Source organism: Erpetoichthys calabaricus, chromosome 15, assembly GCF_900747795.2.
Source record: "Erpetoichthys calabaricus chromosome 15, fErpCal1.3, whole genome shotgun sequence".
NCBI classification, from domain to species: Eukaryota; Metazoa; Chordata; class Cladistia; order Polypteriformes; family Polypteridae; genus Erpetoichthys; species Erpetoichthys calabaricus.
The window spans coordinates 90,395,999-90,419,075 of record NC_041408.2 but is presented as its reverse complement, the minus strand read 5'-3'; the positions used below and the strand labels follow the sequence as shown (position 1 = coordinate 90,419,075).

At 44.1% G+C, this 23,077-nt stretch overlaps 1 protein-coding gene across 1 annotated transcript in view; it reads right to left on the bottom strand.

Annotated features, from left to right (window-relative positions):
- Positions 1 to 23,077, bottom strand: part of dst (dystonin) — a 565,996-nt gene that overhangs the window by 108,245 nt on the left and 434,674 nt on the right. The window contains exons 68-73 of the mRNA XM_051919257.1: positions 17,590 to 17,831; positions 14,043 to 14,249; positions 11,602 to 11,721; positions 9,322 to 9,429; positions 8,531 to 8,749; positions 4,646 to 4,849 (exon numbers count right to left, since the gene is read on the bottom strand). Of these exons, the coding sequence (XP_051775217.1) occupies positions 4,646 to 4,849; positions 8,531 to 8,749; positions 9,322 to 9,429; positions 11,602 to 11,721; positions 14,043 to 14,249; positions 17,590 to 17,831 (1,100 nt within the window). The remainder of the gene's footprint in view (positions 1 to 4,645; positions 4,850 to 8,530; positions 8,750 to 9,321; positions 9,430 to 11,601; positions 11,722 to 14,042; positions 14,250 to 17,589; positions 17,832 to 23,077) is intronic.

Sequence of the window (23,077 nt, the reverse complement as noted above, 5' to 3'; positions counted from 1 at the left end):
AAGTAAATGATTAAAAACGTATTATAAACTGAGAAGCCTGTGATTGAAAAATAAGTTACATTACTACATTCCTTGTGCCTAAAAATGCCCCATAAAATGAACTTTAGGTCAGGAAGGAGAGACGCAAACAATTTATAGAAGGTGCCATCATAACAAGATGGAGTTTCCCGTTCTTTTGTCCCCCTCCGTATGTTTCTTGTTCCAATGCCAGGTCTACTCAGATGTTGAAACTGAATTTCTAATGCTACAGAACAACACGCCTCGTGAGGTTCATTCTCGTCTAGTCAACGTGGACCAGAACCAGTGTCACCCGCGGGCACATAGGGGACAGCTTTAGGGCTCCGCTGATTGTAATTCCCTGCCGCTCCAGAGGTTGGCGCTGTGTGCTAAGTAAAGCCTGATTTCTCCTCCTCCCTCTGCTCTACCACCACTGATGTCACTTCCGGTGTCTGGTCCTGCCTCTTCCTGGAAGATCCGCCATCTTGAGTCATTTCACTTGGGAACTAAAGTCTGAAAAGACATCTCCGCCATTAATGGGTGGTTTGCTTTGTTTTTCAATACTTCAACTATAAGGGGTCACCAGGGGTGGTGCCCCAATTCTTTATCTTGATGGTCTGTCTGATCTCTTACAGCAGTTAATTTCATAGACCACGGTCTTATTATGCTGTTGGAGGGTCCATGAGCTGTGACTGAGACAGAGCGCCCTGACACTGGGCGGGATGTTTTGCTCCAGAAGGTCTTGGTGGTCTTGAGACTTCATTGTTCCCTGCACAGACTCGAGGCACCCCATGCCAGACACAACCAAGGATCCCCAAAACATCACCACTCATTCATGTTAGAGACTCGTGGTGTTAGAACCAGAGATGTTGATTCTCTTCATGACTGTGACAAAATCAGCTGTAGACCACTCCAGAGCATGCCAGAGATCACTATTACGTCTAGGTGTAAACCATAGCTGCAACTTGACATCCTGTCCAAGAAAATCACAAAGATGAGAAGAGGCTAAATGGTCTCCATGTTTCACAGTAGCTAAGGTGCTCTTTTCTTTGAAAGCTTCATATTTTCATCTGTGGACATTGAGCTGATGTGACTTGACACAAAGCCCTCCGGTTTTGTCACCTCTGTCCACAAGACGTTCTCCCAGAAGGATTGTGGCAAGTCAGCAGGGATTTGAGCAACTTCAAGTCTGGCTCTTATAAGTGGAGTCCTTCTGGAAGTGGAATCCTTTCAAAAAATGCTGGATGGTGGGATGAGACACTGGAGTTCAGCTTGGATCTCTTTGGAAGTTGTCCTCAGCTTTTTGTCTACCATTCCCACTGTCCTTCTGCCCATTCTGGGCTGGATTTTCCTCTTGGCGGCCGCGTCCAGGGAGGTTGTCTACAGTCTCATGGAACTTAAACTTCTTCATAATATTTGCAGCTGTCATCATAGGAACATCAGGCTGCTTGGAGGTGGTGGTCTTCTAGCCTTTGCCTTTATCACGCTGGTCTAGAATTTTCTTTCTGATCTCCTCAGGCGACTCTCTCCTTTGATTTCTCTGCTCCATGTTCAGTGTGGGACACCAAACAGCAGGGTGACGACTCATCTCATTTTATAAACTGGCTGAATGGCTGATTGTAGACGTCTGTGATTACGAATTCAAGAAAATGGCGAGTTTGAAAAATTCACTCCAATCCAATGTTTTAATTGGGGTCGCAACAAATGTGTCCAGGCCATTTTAGAAGATCTTTGTAGAAGAAGCCATACTTGATCTCTTTTCACACTTGCTCTGATTTACTCGATGACATCTCAAAGGGGCGTGCAGGTACACAGGGGACAATGGCTTTTCATGTCATCACTTTTCAGGGGCCGTGCAGCACACTTTTAATGAGCTCTAAGGGGACCAACGTGTTTGTCCTTGTCTGGGTCTACATGACAGAGTTAGGATCGGGTCACCCCAAATCCCTTCTACACTGAAACACACGATTACCTGGCAGCACTGGACGCTCCATGAGGGTGAGTAGTAAGACTAAAAAGTTTATTTTTTCTCTCTGTAATATTTTTCTGCTATTATCTGTCCTCATTGTGTTCTTTTCCAAAGCACTTAAAAAACACACAAACAACCCAAAGACATAAAAGTCCTGGACAAATTACAAACTGTGCATTCCAAAGCTTAAATATTTGTTAAATGTAAGTTCAGCTGCCCAGAAAGCCTCAGCAGTAAATGACAACCAGACAAGCAACGCGTGTGATACACGGCAAGCCATGCCGTCCTGACAAAACATTCAGGCGGGAGGCCATCGTGCGTCAGATCTCACCTCATTTAACTGGTTGGCAGTTTGAGTCATAAACAGTCAGGAGAGTGAAGGCCCGACACATACAGTGGGGGGGGAACGAAGTGAACAAGAAGAGAGGAAAAGAGAAAGAACACAGTAAGTGAATTTCAACAGTGGGAAGGGGTCAGGGCCGACTCCCACTTTTTTTGCTTCCCTAAGCAAAAGTGAAAACATTACCCACAATCCACAGCGTCTCAAAGGCACTTGCTATGCGTATTATTGCCGATCAAAGAGCGGTGCTCCCCCTGAGTCGTACATGCATGTCAAAATGAAGAGCGAAGGGTTAGAGGTCACCCTGAAGTTTAATGCAAGTCACACATAGATGTCAAATCAAAGAGGGGTTAGGGGTCAACTTGACATTTCGTACATGGATGTCAAATCAAAGGGAGATGAGGGGTCAGCTTGAAATTTCATGCAAGTCATAAATGAATGACAAATCAAAGGGAGATGAGGAGTCTCCCTGATGTTTAATGAAACTCATACATGGATGTTAAATCAAAGGGGGGCGAGTGGGTCACCTTGAAGTTCTATGCTAGTTGTACATGGGTTTCAAATCAAAGAGAGGAGAGAAGTCACCCTGAACTACAATGCAAGTCATACATGGATGTCAAACTGAAGAGGGGATGATGGGTCACCTTGAAGTTTCACACTAGTCATACATGGATGACAAATGAAAGGGAGATAAGGAGTCACCCTGAAGTTTCATGCAAGTCGCACATGGATGTCAAATCAAAGGGAGATGAGGGGGTCAGCTTGAAGTTTCACGCTAGTCATAAATGGATGTCAAGTGAAAGGGAGTGTGAGAGGGTCACCTTGAAGTTCTACCTTAGTTGTACACGGGCTTCAAATCAAAGAGAGTGAGAAGTCACCCTGAAGTATAATTCAAGTCATACATGGATGTCAAATCAAAGAGGGGTTAGGGGTCAACTTGACATTTCGTACATGGATATCAAATCAAAGGGAGACGAGGGGTCAGCTTCAAGTTTCATGCAAGTCATACATGGATGTTAAACTGAAGAGGGTTGAGGGGGTCAGCTTGAAGTTTCACACTAGTCATAAATGAATGACAAATCAAAGGGAGATGAGGAGTCACCCTGACGTTTAATGCAAGTCATACATGAATGTCAAATCAAAGGGGGATGAGGAGATCACCTTGAAGTTCTACGCTAGTTGTACATTGGTTTCAAATCAAAGAGAGGAGAGAAGTCACCCTGAACTATAATGCAAGTCATACATGGATGTCAAACTGAAGAGGGGATGATGGGTCACCTTGAAATTTCACGCTAGTCATACATTGATGTCAAGTGAAAGGGAGGGTGAGAGGGTCACCTTGAAGTTCTACCCTAGTTGTACATGGGCTTCAAATCAAAGAGAGTGAGAAGTCACCCTGAAGTATAATTCAAGTCATACATGGATGTCAAGTCAAAGAGGGCTGAGAGGGTCAGCTTGAAGTTTCACGCTAGTCATAAATGGATGTCAAGTGAAAGGGAGGGTGAGAGGGTCACCTTGAAGTTCTACCCTAGTTGTACATGGGCTTCAAATCAAAGAGAGTGAGAAGTCACCCTGAAGTATAATTCAAGTCATACATGGATGTCAAGTCAAAGAGGGCTGAGAGGGTCAGCTTGAAGTTTCACGCTAGTCATAAATGGATGTCAAGTCAAAGGGAGATGAGGAGACACCCTCAAGGTTCATGCATGTTATACATGGATGTCAAGTCAAAAGGACTGGGGGATAATCAGTAAAATCACAGGCTGGGTGCTAAAGATCACCTGACGCCACCCCTTCCTCTGTCTATTATAGTTGACAAAAATGTGTTAAACTTTACCAGCCTATGCGACCGCTTCGTTCGCACACATGGCAGGGCCGGCGCTGGGAAGGGTCTTTCTTATCATATACCTAAATCAAGTAAGAACCAAAAAGCCACCCCAAATCTGGATTTAGGGCCTTGAGCCTTTCCTGAATGGTTAGGCGTAAGGCCCTTTGACTTTTCAAGCCCTTTGTCACCTTTTTTTAAGCTCGTAACATTTCATCCAGTGCTTTGTACATACAGGGTATGGTCTTTAATGGCTGACCATTCAGCATTCTACACATACAGCCTAGAGGCGTATTATATTAAAATTTGATCATACTTATGGCAGATCACTCCTACACAGTACATGGCTTTCCTCCAATATTCCTCACTCAACAAAGCGAGAGGACACCAGTAGACATCTGGCCGTATTTCACTGGGTAAATACGAGGTTGTTACCCCATGAGAAGAATGAAAGGAAGCAAACGTCATGAGCACGCCGAGTCAAGGTGGGCTCCCATAACTCACAAAATGGCATTACCTGTGTGGACTTGGACATGGCTTCATCCAGCACCGCTGCCCGCTGTTTCACATTCTCCTTGATTTGGGCATAGAGCTGATCGGCGGCTGTGTACTTCGCTTGGATGGAGAGGCCTTCAGGGGGACTGAGCTGAAGAAGCTGAGGTCCAGTCTTGTTCATTTTGTCGATGTGAGGCTTGTGCTCTGCTATCAACTCCCGCATTTGCTGTAAATAACAGAATGAATACCGTTTTACTTTTCCATTTATTTGCTTTGGAGACGCTCTTATCCAAAGAGGGCAACAAAATTTAAAATGCTGGTGCAAGGATTATCACACAAACCAGAAAACACGTAACTCCAGTCCTCAAGCCCATACACTGGCTCCCAGTTAAGTTTAGGCCTGATTTCAAAATCCTCCTTTCAACATACAGGTCTTCAATGACTGGGGCCCTACTTACTTATCTGAGCTTATCATTACTTGAAACCAGAGCACACATTGAGATCTCAGGATGCCATGCCGGCTTACGATTCTGATTATCAATAAAACCAGGGGGCTTCGTCCTCTGCTCGCTTCGCACGCCAACCCCTCGGCCTGCACTCCGCGTCAGCTACTTCACATCTCTGTCGCTCGCATTTGTGGATTTCACTTTCACCAAACAACAAATCTTTTAATACTCGCGGATACACCTCTTCATTGGGAAGAAACACGACTTATCCCTGATGGCAACACGAATTAGACGATCTACAAGTCTCTGACTTAAAGTGTACATCTGAACAATATATTTGATCTCTTTTTGCTGTTCTGTTATTTCACCGAGTAATAATTTGTTTGTTTGCGCTAATGTGATCTTTACTATCATTTTTTTTAAGACTTTCGAATTTTCGTACTTCCTTTATCTCTAACCTGCTCTGCATGTGTACTGCGCCAAGATTTTTTAATTCTTTATGACGTACTACTTTGTCATCTATTCTTTCTCTTTTACTTCTGGCACCCGGTGTGGTTAAATCTCTTGGCACAAAGTCTTGTCTCCCGGGACGTGAAAGTATCTCTCTGAAAAAATCACATCTCGTCCTGGACTAAAAAGTCTCGTCTCGTCCCAGGTTTTTTTAATATAATAAGAGAGACAACAGGGATGGGTCGAGCTTTTAGTTACAGGGACCCAAAGCTGTAGACTGATCTGCCTGCTAATATAAAAGAATCCCCTTCAGTCACAGCTTTTAAATCCAAGCAGGAGACTCACGACTTTAGTCCAGTATACCCTGACTAGAGCTGCTGATCAGCTATGCATGCTGCCTCTCTGTGTGTTAGTCATTTGTACATAAATTTGTGAATTTCCCATTGGGATTAATAAAGTATCTATCTATCTATCTATCTATCTATCTATCTATCTATCTATCTATCTATCTATCTATAAACAACTCTGTACACCTCCAACTATAAATGCAACAGCAGCATATGTCACATGTGGAAATTCTCAGATGATTCTGCACTTATGGGGAGTATTGATAAGGGGGGATGAGACGGAGGAGAGGAGTCAGGGGGAGAACTTTGAGAATTGTCTGCAATTTACCAACAGCAAAACCAAAGAACTGCTTATTGACTTTTACTGCACCAAACGGCCTTGATGTCTGGTCACTATTCAAGGAGTGGATGTAGAAGTGGTGCACTCTTACAGGTCCATTGGGGTCCACATTAATCACATGTCTCGGAAAAATATGAGAAAAGGGCTGAGCGGGCTTTTCTTTCTTAGGAGGTTGTTTTCCTTTAATGTGGGAAGTGACATTATTCATGTCTTCTACAACTCAGTGATGGCCAGTGTGGAGAGCTGGGTCAATAACATCAGTTCAAAAGAGGCCCACTCAACCAACAAGTTAATTAAAAGGGCAAGTTTGGTTATAGGATGCACTCGGGACCCCATGGAGTTAAGCAAAAAAGAGAATTGAAACAAAACCGAGTGCCATTATGAGCAATGCTACACATCCTCTCTCTTGACACACCAACACTGAGGACATTCAGCCAACAAATTATTCAGGACCCCCACGAATGCAAAAATCTGCAAATACAATTTGGGCCCTTGATCACTATATATTCTAAGTTTACCGAACTAAAGATAGTAAGATGCAAAAGGTCCCGAGAAATGCGAGACAGAATGATCACCGTGCAGTCAAATTACGTGGGTGAGGCTGGCGGCCAAGACAAAGATGTGTGGTACCCCCCAGACAAAGTGCATAGTTCAGCAGTTCTTTAGTGAACGGCAACTGGTTAACAAAATGTAACTTATTATAATTCATTTTGTGTGTTGTGGCTGTGGGAGGAATGGTATTTCCACAGAATGAATGTTGGGACACCAACCCGGCCGTCCTTGTTTACTTTGAATGTTCAACGAAAAGGGCACTCAATGACACAGTTAACCTAAACAACTTAACAAAGGTAACCTCTCTTGGGCTCACAACAATTAGGCTTCTCGTTTGGCTACAAGGAGAGATAGGAGACAGACCCCCGACACCCCCCCACCCTGCGTATGGACACCAACCCAAAGCACGATGGCTCAGATTCAGGAAGAGCTTCCTTTTAAGAACGTTAGTTTTGGAAGGAACTCGGGAAGTGAACCAAATCACCAAATAGAGGAGTGAAGTGACAACCCACACTTTCCAGTCTAAGAAGATCTGTCTTACACATTGTGGAGAACCTTAAATCGTATTAGAGTGGGTATGCCAAGATGGAAGACCAACCTGCAGAAATGGGGTCTCCTGCCAGCTGAGTGTGGTGCTGTCCAATATCCTCATCACTTGTTAGACCATACTGTACATACACAGTGGAAGACATCCAAGTAGTCAACAACAAAGCCATCTTAGCTGCAAGTTTTTGTTAAGTATTATGTCTCACTGGACACGGAAAGAAGAAGAGGAGGAGGACGAAGAACAACAGGAACTATCAGCAGTTCTTTTTCCCACTTCATCCTCTCAGCAAAAACAAGAACTATAAATTTCTTGGCCACCTAAAGATCCTGCTCTTGTCATTTATTTTTGAACGCTTTCCTTCATCTTAACTACAAACAGTGTCATGATGTCACTTGTCAGGATGCCAGCAGCAAAACCTGGCAACGTTGGCCCACACAACATGGGAAACCTGCATGTGAACTGTCAGCTGTGAGAGACATGGGGACTGGCATGCAAGCAAGAGCTGTTCTGGGATCCTTGCCCGGCCGGAATGCCAGTGGCATGGAAGGTCAGGGGAAGACAATTTGATCAGGGCATTGTCTCCCTCAAAACTCTAGGTGACAGCTGTCCTGGCTTATGGTGCCATTCTGGATTCCCACAGGGCACATTGGGAACTGTAGTTTGTTGGCTCAGTCCAGTTTGGTTCTGTGGGTGCTGCCAGGGTGGGCACTATGGGGACTAGCGAGCCCTACTTTTGTCAGGCACCAGCCTTACCTGGAAGTACTCCCGAGCCACAGTTCTTACAGAAAAGGGGCTGAAGGCCTCAACTCAGACAGCCAGAGTCGGGAGGATGAAGTCAAAACTTGCAAAGGGGAGCAGGAAAGAGACGACAGAGAATTGCAGAAAATGAGAGTTGTGGTTGTGGTGTGGGAAACGCTTACCTGTACGAATTTTACACAGTGAAACTCTGTTCATATGAGACCTTATGTGCAAACCTTTGTGTCAGGAATTTGGGAGCAACAGCACCCCCTACAGGTCCCACAGGATTAATTAAAAGATTTGACTGAGTAAATGAATATATCAATCGCAGGACATCATGGTGGCATGGTGATGTCCCCAGCATAACCATACAATAAATACAGTATACGAAAAAAATCCAAATAATAATAAGTAAAATGAGTCAGAAATGAAAGGGAAGGTCAACATTGTAATATTCTGGGCAAAATCATCACACAAGAACCCTCACCCTCAGTTCTTCTTGCTGTTGCTTCAGGGTTTCGTACTCAATGGCAGGGGCCGGCAGCTGAGAAATGACACTGGTGATATCCTGTAGCCAGGGCCACAGCTCCTCGTAGGTCTCCCAGAACTGGCTGGCCAGTGAGTGGGCACGTTCTAACTGGAGACACCTCTCCGAATTGATATGGCTGACCACATCGTACTTCTCCAGGAGCTGTCGGATTTTCTCCTACAGAAGAGAGCACAAAGAGTTAACCCATCTCCGCCTTGGCCGTGGTAAACGTTACAAAGCAATATTTGTCTTTTTGCTCTCTCATAATTCAACATCTCATGACTTTAATTAAATTAATAATAGAAAAACAGAACCCGGGGACAGAGTCAAGTTATTATTAGACCAAATGTCAAGAGCAGCTTTGAGCAGCTGGCTTACGACATTGCAACACTCTCCAAGTATGTGGTAGCCACTTGACAATGGCGCGAGCTCGTTTGTCGGCAACGCAAACACAGAATTTCCATTGCTGGCTCATCTGTGTTATTACAGCTGCTCTCCGCTGGTGAGAAGAGAAGGAACCATGCCCATTCTAGTGAGCCATTGCAGATGACAGCATTTCGGCGAAAAGGAATGCGTTGAGCTTTAGATGTGGTTGCCAGCTCCTCAACAGCTGTCCCGTGCAGTACATGACTGTGCCTAACACAACTGGCCATAATAGAGGTCTCGCTGACTGCCTAATCCTCCTTACAGACACGGAAAGCAGAGACTTTTAACAGAGGGCACAGTTACGGTGCAGCTGGCATTTTTACCTTTAAAGATGCTTTCTCTTCTTCATCACTGTTATCCAACATGGCCTCCCCTTTCTTTACAATCTCATCAATGTTGTCCTTATGCCTCAAAATGTCCATTGAGAACGCCTGGGGAAAACAGCAAATCAAGAACAGTTAAAGGAATAGGCCACACAAAAGTGACACTGTATATTTTTATTATTTTGCTTACCCCATGTAGTTTGTATGGATGCCAGGTTCTCATGTTTTCATGGAGAATGGAGATTACAGTTTCTGTCTATGGAGACCAACTCTGGACAAAAATCATCCATGACGCATAATCTACGCGTTTGCAAGGGCCCAAGAGGACAGACGAGCTTACCGGCTGGACAAGGAAACGACGTCGTGCCAGCCGGAGTAAGATAACTGATGGACCAGAAGAAGCAGTTCCATCCCCCATACAGCAGGTGTCGGTGGTCCTCGTCCCAGTTTGGACACCCGCAGAGGTGCTTTGTTGCTGGAAGTGCAACCCTGTTGGGGTCCCTGGATGCCAGTAGAGGGCGCTTTCTGGGGAGGACTGCCCTGCTTTCCATGTGACCCGGAAGTGCTTCCAAAAGGACTCATTGGGGCACAGGATGCATTCCCGGGTCCGGCTTGAAAAGGAGCCCACCGCCCTCACATCAGAGAGTCAGCGGGCAACATTCTTGAAAAGAGGAAGGAGGAAGAATTGCGACGGTTATTGTATTTATTTAGTGATCTTAGTACAGGTGATTATTGTGAGAGTGTTTTGTTTAAATAAATATTTTTTATTTAAACCAAGAATTGTGTTGGGCATCACTGTGTCTGAGGTTTGGGGCTCAGTGGTGCCCCCTGGTGGTTACAGCATGAAGTCATCCACTCGTAGACTCATCATGGGCAAAATGCATGCTTATTTCTGCTAAAGGTTTGTTAAATAAATACATTCATGTGCTGATTTTATGGTTAACTAATTTGAGGCGATCCATACTTTTGGCAGAGGGCCACAGAAAAACAGAATTCCAGAAACTGCCGGAACTAGTTGCAGTGATAAATCTTGCTATTATCATAATTATTATTGCTATCATTTCGCAGGGTCTCATATGTTTTCTGACTCCCGGAGGGACCTCTATGGTTTGCTTTGATCGGCGCTGCTAACCATGTTGCTAACTTTTACGTATTCGGCCCACACCACTTTCCTTACACCGGTGTTTCCCAAATTTTATGGTCCCGAGACCCAGTTTTGCCTTTTTAAATTCATTGACAACCCCCTTGGTGAACCAAGCGCAATCAGATCTCCCCATTGCTGAAATAAGCTCAGTTAGAAATAGGGAAACATATCGCGTAGTGCTGCCGATCTCTTAGGTGATGCACTACAGCCCACTCGCTAAGCCACCACCATAACCCCTCGACCCATCAGTGGCAACCAGGGTCACGACTCAGTGGCTTAGGCAACCCACTCACGAAACAATGACGGCAACCTATGACCCACCTATGGATACACAGGTGGCAACCCCAGTGTTTGAGAAACACTGGCTTAGGCGACCTACTCTTGAACCAACAACGGTAACCCACAACCCACCAGAGGCAATCAGGGTTATGACCCCGTGGTTGAGAAGCACGATGCCAGGCCACTGGAATCACCTCCGGATCAGGCGGATCACAAATCCCTGCAGCATCCCCCTGGCAACACCCAAAGAACCCAATATGGCTTCCCTGGGGGACTACAGCTCCCAACATGCACTGGGGGTGTGCGTACAGGTAAAGCACCTCAGGGACGCTGCCATCTTGTGTCTTGGGGAACACAAACAGTTCACATAGGTTGCCTCACCTTGGCCTTCCAGTATACTGACTTCTCAGCCAGGAAAGGATCTACAATAGCGCCCTCTCTGGGTTGCCAATATATCTGCTGCGGTGTTGGCACTCTATGCCAATTTCCTCTTCTTTTAATTGGGGCAGCTTAGCTGTTAGGGTTAGGGTTAGGGCAAATGAACTCGATGGATTGAATGGTCACCTCTCGTTTGTCAAATTTCTTATCTTCTTATGTATGTTCTGGTTGTGGCAGGGAATGCCCTGCCTTTCTTCTTTTTATTCTTCGTCATTTACTGGCTTGGCCTCCTAGCCGGGTAGGAGACTTTGAAAACCATCCCAGAAGGGCACTGCATGCTTGCCGTCTATTCAAGTCCATTCTTCATGAAAACATGAGATTAAAAATTTGTCTCGGTCGTCACAACAAACCACATGGGCTAAGTAAACATATTACTCAGAATATAAGTCATGTTTTCTGAACTATAGGGAATTTCTTACCTTCTGTGCCTGGAGCTGGGAGGTGGTCTGGTCTTGCTCCAGTCGGATGTCACCCTGAGACAGCAGCTTTGTCTCCATATCTGACAGCCAGGCAAACTCCACGTCAGCCGCCTGCTCAAACTGAATCACAGGGCAGCAGTGCAAATTAGAGACAGCTTCGTTCACATTTGCGCTAAATAGAAAATACTTGCGGCCAGAGTAAAACATCATCATCATCAATCATGTGACTATTTCAGAATGGCGCCAAGGGCTATGACGCTGGATTTTTAATCAGCCAAGAGTGTGTCACCAGCCCTGAAGGTGTAAATAGTGACTAACATCTCTCTCTCATCCTCGGTAAGTTCACGTGAAATCATACAGACAGTAAATATGCGTTTCGGGGTCAGGAATTCCACGTAAACACGCTAAGAACATGGAGCCGTGAGTCGGATAATTTGAAGAAAATGAATTTTGTTAGGTCTAGCTGGAGTCACTGGGTATGACAGACTAAATGTCTGCTGGTCACAAGAACACACCACCGACCCCCTAAGATTACGTGTGTGTCCTGGAGAACACCGTATGCTGCAATATGGTGTATGGGTGGTGTGACAATCAAGCCACTTGACTTGACGTGCCTAATCTCTACATATATAAAATCCAACGTCTGCCTGTCTGTCCGCTTTTCACGAGAGAACTACTTAATGGAATTTTCTAGAATTTGCTTGAACATTCTGGTTGATCTTGCGACTTCTCTCATCGCGCTAAGTATCACAGTTTGCTTGCTGTACCGATTTATTTGCGTGAATCTGAGAGAGATGCAGCGGGCCAAGGGGAGGGGGCGGGGCCTCAGGAGTAGGGAGCTGGGCGGGACCCTCCTCACTCACGTGTCAGCGAACGAGAGAACTACTTCACAGATTTAGATCTTTTTTTTTTTTCTAGAATTTGCTTGAACATTCCGGTTGATTATGCGACTTCTCTCATTGCGCTATGTATCATAATTCGCTTGTGGTACAGATTTATTTGCGTGAATCTGGGAGACACGCAGTGGGCCAAGGGGCGGGGCCCTCCTCACTCACGTGCCAGCCACTGGGCGTGTACCTTACCTCCGCTTAGCGAACGACAGAACTACTTAATGCATTTAGATCTTTTATTTTTTCTAGAATTTGCTTGAACATTCCGGTTGATGTTCACTTCCCGGGTTCCTCCCTGTGCGGAGTTTGCATGTTCTCCCCGTGTCTGCGTGGGTTTCCTCCGGGCTCTCCGGTTTCCTCCCACAGTCCAAAGACATGCTCGTTAGGTGGATTGGCAATTCTAAATTGGCCCTAGTGTGTGCTTGGTGTGTGGGTGTGTGTGTGTGTGTCCTGTGGTGGGTTGGCACCCTGTCTGGGATTGGTTCCTGCCTTGTGCCCTGTGTTGGCTGGGATTGGCTCCAGCAGACCCCCGTGACCCTCTGTTCGGATTCAGTGGGTTGGTAAATGGATGGATGGATGGATTCCGGTTGATTTTGCGACTTCTCTCATCATGCTAAGTATCATAGTTTGCTTGCTGTACCGATTTATTTGTGTGAATCTGAGAGAGATGCAGCGGGCCAAGGGGAGGGGGCGGGGCCTCAGGAGTAGGGAGCTGGGCGGGGCCCTCCTCACTCACGTGCCAGCGAACGAGAGAACTACTTCACAGATTTAGATCTTTTTTTTTTTTTCTAGAATTTGCTTGAACATCCCGGTTGATTTTGCGACTTCTCTCATTGCGCTATGTATCATAATTTGCTTGCTGTACCGATTTATTTGCGTGAATCCAGGAGTCACGCAGTGGGCCAAGGGGCGGGGCCATCCTCACTCACGTGGCAGCCTCTGGGCATGTACCTTACCTCCGCTTAGCGAACGACAGAACTAATTAATGGATTTAGATCGTTTTTTTTTCTAGAATTTGCTTGAACATTCCGGTTGATTTTGCGACTTCTCTCATCACGCTAAGTATAATAGTTTGCTTGCTGTACCGATTTATTTGCGTGAATCCGAGAGAGATGCAGTGCGGCAAGGGGAGGGGGGCGGGGCCTCAGAAGTAGGGAGCTGGGCGGGACCCTCCTCACTCACGTGCCAGCCTCTGGGCGTATCTTACCTCCACTTAGCTAGCGAATGAGAGAACTACTTCTCAGATTTAGATTGGTTTTTTTTTCTAGAATTTGCTTGAACATTCCGGTTGATTATGCGACTTCTCTCATCGCACTAAGAATCACGGTTCGCTTGCAGGAGCGATATATTCGTGCTAATCTGAGAGACAGAGGCTGCAGGCCGAGGTGAGGGGGAAGCGTGACGTCAGCGGTAGGGAGCTGTCCTGTTTCACAACTACGCGGGCGAAGCCACGGGGGATGGCTAGTTAGCTATAAATAACAATCCATTTTCATATGCAAAGCATTAAAATTGAATGATTTTTTTTAATAAAGAAATCAAGCAGTGTGTTACCTGCTGAGACCGAAGGATGGCGGCATCGATTTCTTCAACATGGTGCACCAGAGCATCGTTCACAAGCTTGTATCGCTCGTTGTACTCCGACACCAACTTGTCCAGACCTTCCCGGGCCCTCCATGGTACGAGTTCCAGCAGGCTACTGCTCACTTCATTCAGGCTGCTCAGTAATCCTTTGTGATCCTTCACATCCTTCAAAAGGTCCTGCGTAAAAGATAAAATCAAATATTTACGAAATCTGAAATCTCCACCAGGACTGCCCACCGATGCTGTGTGTCATTTTTACCGAGAGATTTTCTTAGAGCAGCCAAAAGAGTGGAGAGAGTAGGGTTACCAGACATCCGGCAAACCTTTTCGGCGTGGTGTTCTCCGTCCGGCAGGCATCGCCCAAAAAGGTGAAAATGGCTTTCATTACTCACTGACTTGACCGTGACATTGGCTGAAATCACACGCTAGCATCTCTATGTTTTACACAAATCACCTGTTTTGATGCGTTTATGCCCACTTTGCCTTTTTGTGTTGTCCGTACTTGTTATACGAATACGCAGAGTATAACAGTAGTACTGTAAGTAGAGACTGAAAGAGCTAGATCTCGAATGTACGCTGGGTTGTGGAAATGGCCTTCCTTGTAGGGTGTCTGGGCTCAAGTTTGTAGACAGGGTGAAGACCACAGACATTCTAATATCATTTTATTATAAGAAATGGTATAAGGCAGTGAAAGGCTACCTTTCTCGAGTCCAAAAATTTTCTTTCGTGGCGCACCTGAGGGACTGCCCATAAATATAGTCGCGACAACACAATCTATGGACAATCGCCAATAAAAACAGTTAATTTTACAAGTTTGAAAGACATTTTATTAATAAAGGAATCAAAGGATAAATCTTAAATTTAATTAATGTGAACGTTGAGATTGTTTTTCAGCACATATGAGATTGATGCGAGGATCAGTTTTCGAAAGACAGATCATTTGAAGTCTCTCGCGTTTCTTAGACTTCATTTCCGTAAGTGTTGAAAAACCTTAATCACAGAGATAAGAGCTTCCAAATGGTAATAGTGATTCGACGGCCTTGTTACTGAGTTTCCGTGCAGTGAGCGAGATCTTCTAACGAGACTTTTTAAGTCTCACGAGATGTGTTTTTGACACCGCTGGTGTTGATATTATGATGAATGGTGAACAGCGAAAATTTTAACTTGCATTCAAAATAAATACGTTCGTTTATTCAACAATCTGATTAACCGTTATCTGTTTTTCCAATATAAAATATTTTTTTTAAACATTATCTTTTTAATCAACCAAAAGTTCAAAAACACTAGCAATTTTACATATTTTACAAAAGTTTTCGCAGCGCCCCTAAAAAATTCCTAGAAAATTCCACGGTGTGGCGCACCGGTTGCCCGACAGTGGTATAAGGTGAGAAAAGTTATTGCTATAAAGGCTGTTTGTGTAGGATTATAGGCAAAGAATAAATGTTTAATTAGAGATATTTATTTATTTATTTATTTTAGTGTTGGGCAGGCGATTCAAATTTTTAATTGCATTCATCGCAGATAATCACAACAATCACATTGTTATGTGCAAAATTCAATAATGAACTCAAAAGTAGTGTATTGCGTGTATTTGGTTTGCCAACACTTTAAACAAATAACAGCAGTATTCCCTTTACATAGCAGCAGTTAAAATATTTTTGTAAATCTCAAATTAAACATTAATGTACTGTATCACGTATAAGTCGGGTCTTGAAACACAAAAAATGATCATAAAATCAGAAACCGTTCAAAAATGCGACACTTTACATCTTCTTGCCTCCTCCAATCTCACATCAGTTTCTCAGACACATAGAATTTTGTTGTAGCAGTACAGTTACCAATTTCTTTCGCCACTTTTAATTTAAAACCATCTTCATGTTTTCTTCTGATCGAACACTCCATCGTAGATAAGGAATGCTCTTACGATAAAGGTGCATGAGGGGGTGAGATACAAAAAACACAAAACAGGGCAAACGGCGGGTATTACCGCGTGGTCACGTAGGCACACTACATCGAAAAACAAGGCTGTGTGCTCCGTGGTGACTCCCTCAGGTGGGCATCAGCATATCGTAATCTCTTGGACCAATCGCGTGAGTTTTCCGCATTCGACTTATATGACCGAGATTATAAAATACTGGAAATTATACAGTAAAATCAAGGCCCGACTTATCCGCGGGAGAACTTAAACACAAGTATATACGGTAATCAAATCAAATGTAAAACCAAAGCTATTGGCCACTGCTAGGGCATTAACATTTTATCGAGTTTGTTATAAAAAAACAAGTTACCCTCAGAGTCCGGAGTCACAATCACAACATTATAACAGGCACCTTCCGAGCGACAGCAAGTTAACATTTCTAAATCTGTTTTCTTTTTTTATCTGCCCGGGGTTTGTTTCCTGCCTTGTGCCCTGTGTTGGCTGGGATTGGCTCCAGCAGACCCCCGTGACCCTGTGTTAGGATATAGCGGGTTGGACAATGACTGACTGACTGACAGCTCTGATGTTAAGTCAGTAGAATGGGGCGTGTTTGTAACCCTATAGGTGATCCAATTATAAAATTTTAGTAATTATATAATTTATATTTTATGGTGCATTTATTAATATTTGTGTTTTAGGACTATTGTATACCCAAATTTTTAAGGTCATGATTTTAGCATGGCATATGAGTTTATCCTGGGTGTAATCCTTAGTGTTCATGTAATATTTTATGGCTTTTTAAGGGGGGGGGGGGGTTTAGTCTATATTAGAGTATTTTTACAGCACCAATTTTATAAATTATAATTATTTAATTATTAGAGATTTCTGTGTCTGGGTTTAAAAATTGTTAAAGATTAAAACTAATGCTCAAATCTGTGTACCCATACATTTCCCCTTCGGGGGAGTATCCTCCACTACCCTAACCTAACCCTAACTCTGAATGTTGGAGGACCTGCTGGCGGGGCTGGATGCACATTAACGTCACACTCAGGATGAAGCCATTGCAGGTTAAGGGCTTTGCTCAACGGCCCAACGGATTCAAACCGGCAACCTTCCAATTGCAGATACAGACCCCCAGCCGCAAAGCCCCCACTCCAGTGCTATCAATAACGATCCCCTAAGCTCTTAACCTGGGAGGATCAGAGAATAATCGATATTCAACACAATATCACATTTGCCCAAAACAGTTTTAGTTCCTACCAGAAGAACCTCTGTTTAATCACTATTTAATTTAAGAGAATTAGCAGACAGCCATCATTTAACTTCCTATTACCCACTAAAGTGTGACTCAGGCACCGCCGCGAGTGGCAGACTTTCCAGCAGCTCTGTGTATGACTTTATCTTTCTACCTTTTTACTTTATTTTTCTCAATTTCACTGTTCACAAATACCACCTTCTGTGGACTCGTTCCCTGGACACTTTTTATTACCTTTTACTACTTGGACATGGTGTGAATTTCCCCTTGGGATTAATAAAGTATCTATCTATCTATCTATCTATCTGATAGAAGTTTATATGCAAAATCAACAAAACGCTTACTTTTTGCCTCTCCTGGACCTGGCTTAGCTGTTCTCCAACAGGGACCTGAGCCTCAAAGGTAACGACCTCGGCTTCGACACCATCCAGCCAGTGGCACAACTCCTCGTGCGTCCGGAACAGCCTTGTGGAAAGCGTCAAGGCCTGGTTCAGCAGTTTCGAAACGTTTGCACTCATTGTATTGATCTCGGCATATCTGGCTTTGATTCCATCCAGTTTTTCTTGGATGATAAGAACTTCGTCACCTGAAAAACACAACAAGAAAGATTTCATTCACTTTGGTCATTTCTGCCGGAGGGGTTCATGTGGTACAGTGATGCAGGAATCGTCGGGTAGACGGGTACTTTCATCGGATTGGCTGGCTCATCGCTGTCTCAGCTGTGGAATGGCCAATAGGGGGAGGCAGCTTGATGGCCGAGGTCTCCAGGACTCTCTGAACAAATCCAAATCATATTACTGTATGTAATATCATCTCCTGTTGAATTCTGCTCTGTACTTGTAATATTTATATTGCACTATTATACTGTATTGAGGATTACTTGTGTTCTGTTCTGTGTATTGTGTTGTATTGACCCCCTTCTTTTGACACCCACGGAACACCCAACCTCTCTGGAAAGGGGGTCTCTCTTTGAACTGCCTTTCCCGAGGTTTCTTTCGATTTTTTCCCCACCATAAGGGTTTATTTTGGGAGTTTTTTCTTGTCTTCTTAAGAGAGTCAAGGCTGGGGGGCTGTCAAGAGGCAGTGACTGTTAAAGCCCATTGCAGCACTCCTTGTGTGATTTTGGGCTATACAAAAATAAATGGTATTGTATTGTATACACACCATGAAGGACCAACAGGTGTCCCTGCCGGGATGGGTCCTGCTCCCTTACCTGGCCAGGAACCTATACCAAACGAAGGACAGATAAGACAGTGGCAGCAGTCCCCTGCCATGCCAGGATATGGATGCAGGAAGATGCTGCACGCAGGAGCTACACCTCAGTTGGCGTCCCAGCAACATCAGAAGGACACGTTGTGTACTGGGAACATCAGGACAGAGGACAGAGAATGGCTGCCTGCTATAGGCAGAGCGTCTCCAGATGGGGTGCTGCCACAGTACACTGGGTGGCAGTGTCCCATCTAAAAAGCCCCGATATGGACACCCACAGGGCAGCATGGGAGTTGTGGTCTCAGGGGCCTGTCCTGCTGGGTTCTCCAGAGAGAGCTGTTGGATACTAACAGTACAAGGACTGTTGGGGTCTTGCCAGACCCAGAAGTTCTTCCCAGGGAAAACAGATTAAACACTAGAAGAACTCCGGGGTCCGGAGTTAAAAGTGAGCCCTCCACTCGACCAGGTAGTCAGAGTCGGACGTGGAGGAGAGAGAGGAACAGAGAAACAGAAGGGCTTTACAGACCAGCCATGGAAAAACCTGACTGATTCAGAGCTGATGGCGTCACTTCCGGTTCCGGCGCCCAGAAGAACGCCACTTCCGGCGCACAAACTGATGTTGGAAGAACATCACTTCCGGTTCCCTTACAAAACTTCTGGTCTGATCCCTTAACCCCTTAACCGCCCTCTGCCGGATATATCCGGCATCGTAGCTTTAATGCTCACGCCTTACTGCCGGAATTATCCGGCACATTTGCCTGTGGTTATGTGAATGCCTGGCGCGTAGTATAACTGACAGTTTGGCGTGGGTATTATTACTACGTTGTATTTTGACAACTCTGCGCTTGTATTGGCCGATCACGTGATGTGATTCGAAAGTGAAAGCTGTGAATATGGCGAAACGTAAACTGACTTCAAGTGAGGTTTTGCAGGCGATTTTGGACAATAATTCTGATCATGATTGTAGCAGTTCTGAAGAAGATTTTAGCGACAATGATGATCAGCAACGTGCGCTGCATGATACTGTGAATGACGGCGCATCGGATGACGGCGATGAGTGGGTGTATCCACAGCATCTCAACTGGACTGCTGCCCGAGGTGAACTACCTTTTCTGCATCCGTTTGAGGCAACGTGTGGCTTTACTGTTGATGTAAACAATTACACTGCTGAGCAGTTTTATGAGCTGTTTGTGTCACCTGACTTGATCAGACATTTTGCTCATCAGACAAATCTGTATGCAGCACAGTTTATTGAGAAAAATCCCAATTTACCTCCACATTCCCGTGTTCATGCTTGGGTAGACACTGATGAAAACGAAATGAAAAAATTCATTGGGATTTTGATGTTGATGGGAATAATCAGAAAACCAGATATTGAGATGTACTGGTCTACAGATCCTATGTATGCAACACCTATTTTTGCAGCTATCATGACACGTAACCGATTCTCTTTGCTGCTGAAATTCTTTCATTTGAATGACAACAGAAATGAGCCAGATAAGAAAGATCCAAACCGCGACCGCTTGTTCAAGCTACGTCTTTTGATTGACCATTTATTTGAAGCATTTCAGTTGCCCTACATGCCAGGACCGTCAGTTACAGTTGATGAAAGTTTATTGTTGTGGAAGCCTGAGAAAAGGTACATTTTGTGTTTTATTATGTGTTTGCCCATTTCTAGAACTTGCACAACATTTAGTGGTCAATACTGCTTGAATAAATGCAAAAATGTTAAAAAAAATGTAGAAAAGTAAAAAAACGAAAATTGTTCAGATTTCGCCTGGCGTGGGGAATATTTAGGGAGTTGGCGGTTAAAGGGTTAAAGGCGCCATCTTTGCAAACCCTCGGCATTTCTGTTTTGGACTCAATAGTGTGAACATCTCTGTGACGAATATTCAAAACCCTTTTGCAGCCACGAATATTATACAGGTGGCTACCCCAAGCCTTTTAAAGTGTGTCGAGTCTGTTCATTTTCACAATAGATAGATAGACGTGAAAGACACTATATAATAGATAGATAGATAGATAGATAGATAGATAGATAGATAGATAGATAGATAGATAGATAGATAGATAGATAGATATGAAAGGCACTATATAATAGATAAGTTAGATAGATAGATAGATAGATGTGAAAGACACTATATAATAATAGATAGATAGATAGATAGATAGATAGATAGATAGATAGATAGATAGATAGATAGATAGATAGATAGATAGATAGATAGATAGATAGATATGAAAAGCACTATATACCGTATTTACCAGTGTACCACGTGCACATTTTTTCCCGAACATTAGCATTAGAAAATCAGGTGCGCGTCATACACGAGGAAATTGTTTTCTGTAATGTTTACTTCTTCTGTTTGGGCTCTCTTTCTCTCTCTTTCTCTCTCTCTCGCTCTTTCTCTCTCTTTCTCACTCGCTCTTTCATCATGCAACAAAAACAGAAGGGCATTTCGCAGAAAACGTGCTCTAAACTCTTCCTATACAATCACAACGCGCGTCATACATGGGGCAAATTTTTTCCGTGATTTTCTTTGTAAAAATTAAGGTGCGCGTCTTACATGAGGGTACGTGGTACACAAGTAAATATGGTGATAGATAGATAGATAGATAGATAGATAGATAGATAGATAGATAGATAGATAGATAGATAGATAGATAGATAGATAGATAGATAGATAGATAGATAGATAGATACTTTATTGATCCTGGGGGAGCTCTAAGTATCAGTAACCCAGAATTAAAGCAAGTCAAGTGAAACACAAACACACTAGTACACACATAAGTACACACTATACTAATAACAAACACTATTCAAATAACGCAATCACAAGCTGTTGCATACAATAATGCCAGTGCAATGGGAACTGTGCCAATAATACTATATTACCAAAAGTGAGAAGTGTCATATAATATTAAAGTGACAGATACTAAAGTAACATTAATATTAAAGTAAAATAAAACAAAATAAAGTGACATGGCTTAAGCTGAGAGGGTAGCATGTTTAAAGTGACACGTTCTGAAGATGTTCTAGAGTAGTGACCATGAGGTGAGATATCAGATGGAGTGTATAGCTAATAACGCTACCATAGCTTATGAGCAGAGAAGGGGCATCAGGCCCAGAACTCAAAGACCACCAACCTCCCCCAGTTTGGTAAGAGTTAAAGAGTCTAATGGCTTCTGGGGACACAAGACCTCCTGTGTCTGTCCGTATTGCAGTTCTGCGATGGCGGCCTCACTAAACAAACTCCTCTGCTTAATTACAGTGATGTACAGCCAGTGATATTTATTGTTCTTACAATGTGGAGAAGTTGCCAGGAGACAACACCTGACTCCGCCCCCCTGCCAAGTACTGGTGGCGCTGCCCCTTCTGGGAGCAGGTAGATACAGCCGGGGTGATTACAGATCATAGTCGTCATTTGGACCCAGGAATGACAGAGAGACAGCCGTTTTCTCATATAAATGAGTTATTTTATATGAGAGAACAGTATTGCATTGCAAGATACTTTTTTCTTTCTTTTTTGTTTTCTTCATAATTAAAAGGGCAATCCGCCAGGTTGGCACCCCAACAATTCTTAACGTCTCAGCCGTCCTTCTTTCACAGTCCTTCATTTTCATTTCACACGCTGCACAGAGATGAATAGCCGCTTCACTCATGCTGTATCAACGCCAGAAGAATCCGTTCTTAAGTTACTGTTACCTAAGAGTCCACGAGTGACACAGGCATTCTTGCATGGCTTGAACTAAAGCATTGCCAGCCCTTCTGCCACAACTGCTCAGTTTGATCAGGTGACCAACTCTAGGAAGAGCTGTTCTTGTTCCAAACGTTCTCTATTTGTTAAATGGGGCGGGAGCGTAGGAAAAGTGCAGTGTGACCAAAAAGCCTGCAAATCCCTTTAAATGAAAGTCTGCAATTAAACACGTCTGAAAGGTCTGATCTGTAATTTAAACTGAGGGGTAAATCAAGGAAAAAAAAGTGTCCTTGTGTCCAACATTACGGAGGGCACTGTAACCAAATGTGACAAAAGTGAAGGGGTCTGATTACTTTCTGGACCCACTGTATCTATAAAGCAACATCTCTGTCGACCCGTCTCCTCGCGTGACTTTGTGTCCCTGGGCCTAATAAAATTCAAGGCCACAGTCGTCCACTGTTATTATAAACCAGCAACTACAGCGCTCACCTCAAAGCCATAATGGATTTTTTCCATCATAACTGTCTGGCAGCGCCCTGCGCAGCGCCAGCCACGTGTTACGTCGCATCCTAGTGACCACCCGCTGCTCTGTGTTTAAACAGGCCCACGTGATTTGAGGGGTGATACTGGAAGGAGGACGTGGTTGTTGTGCCCCGATGATGAATGCCCTCTACGCCGGGCCTTGTAATCAGGCACCACCACCAAAGCACTTTGAACAAACTTCAAGCAGCTCGGGGCTTTGGTGCTGCAGACAGTTAACCCTTAGTGAAGTCTTTAATTTACCCCGGGTTTCCACACACAACACCCACCCAATTTTTTTTTCTCTGCCATACAATGCACTGCAGTCGTCTCCAACTCTGGGAAATAAAATATCAAAGAAAATACGAACATCTATATATATCTATATATATTAAGGAATCTCTAT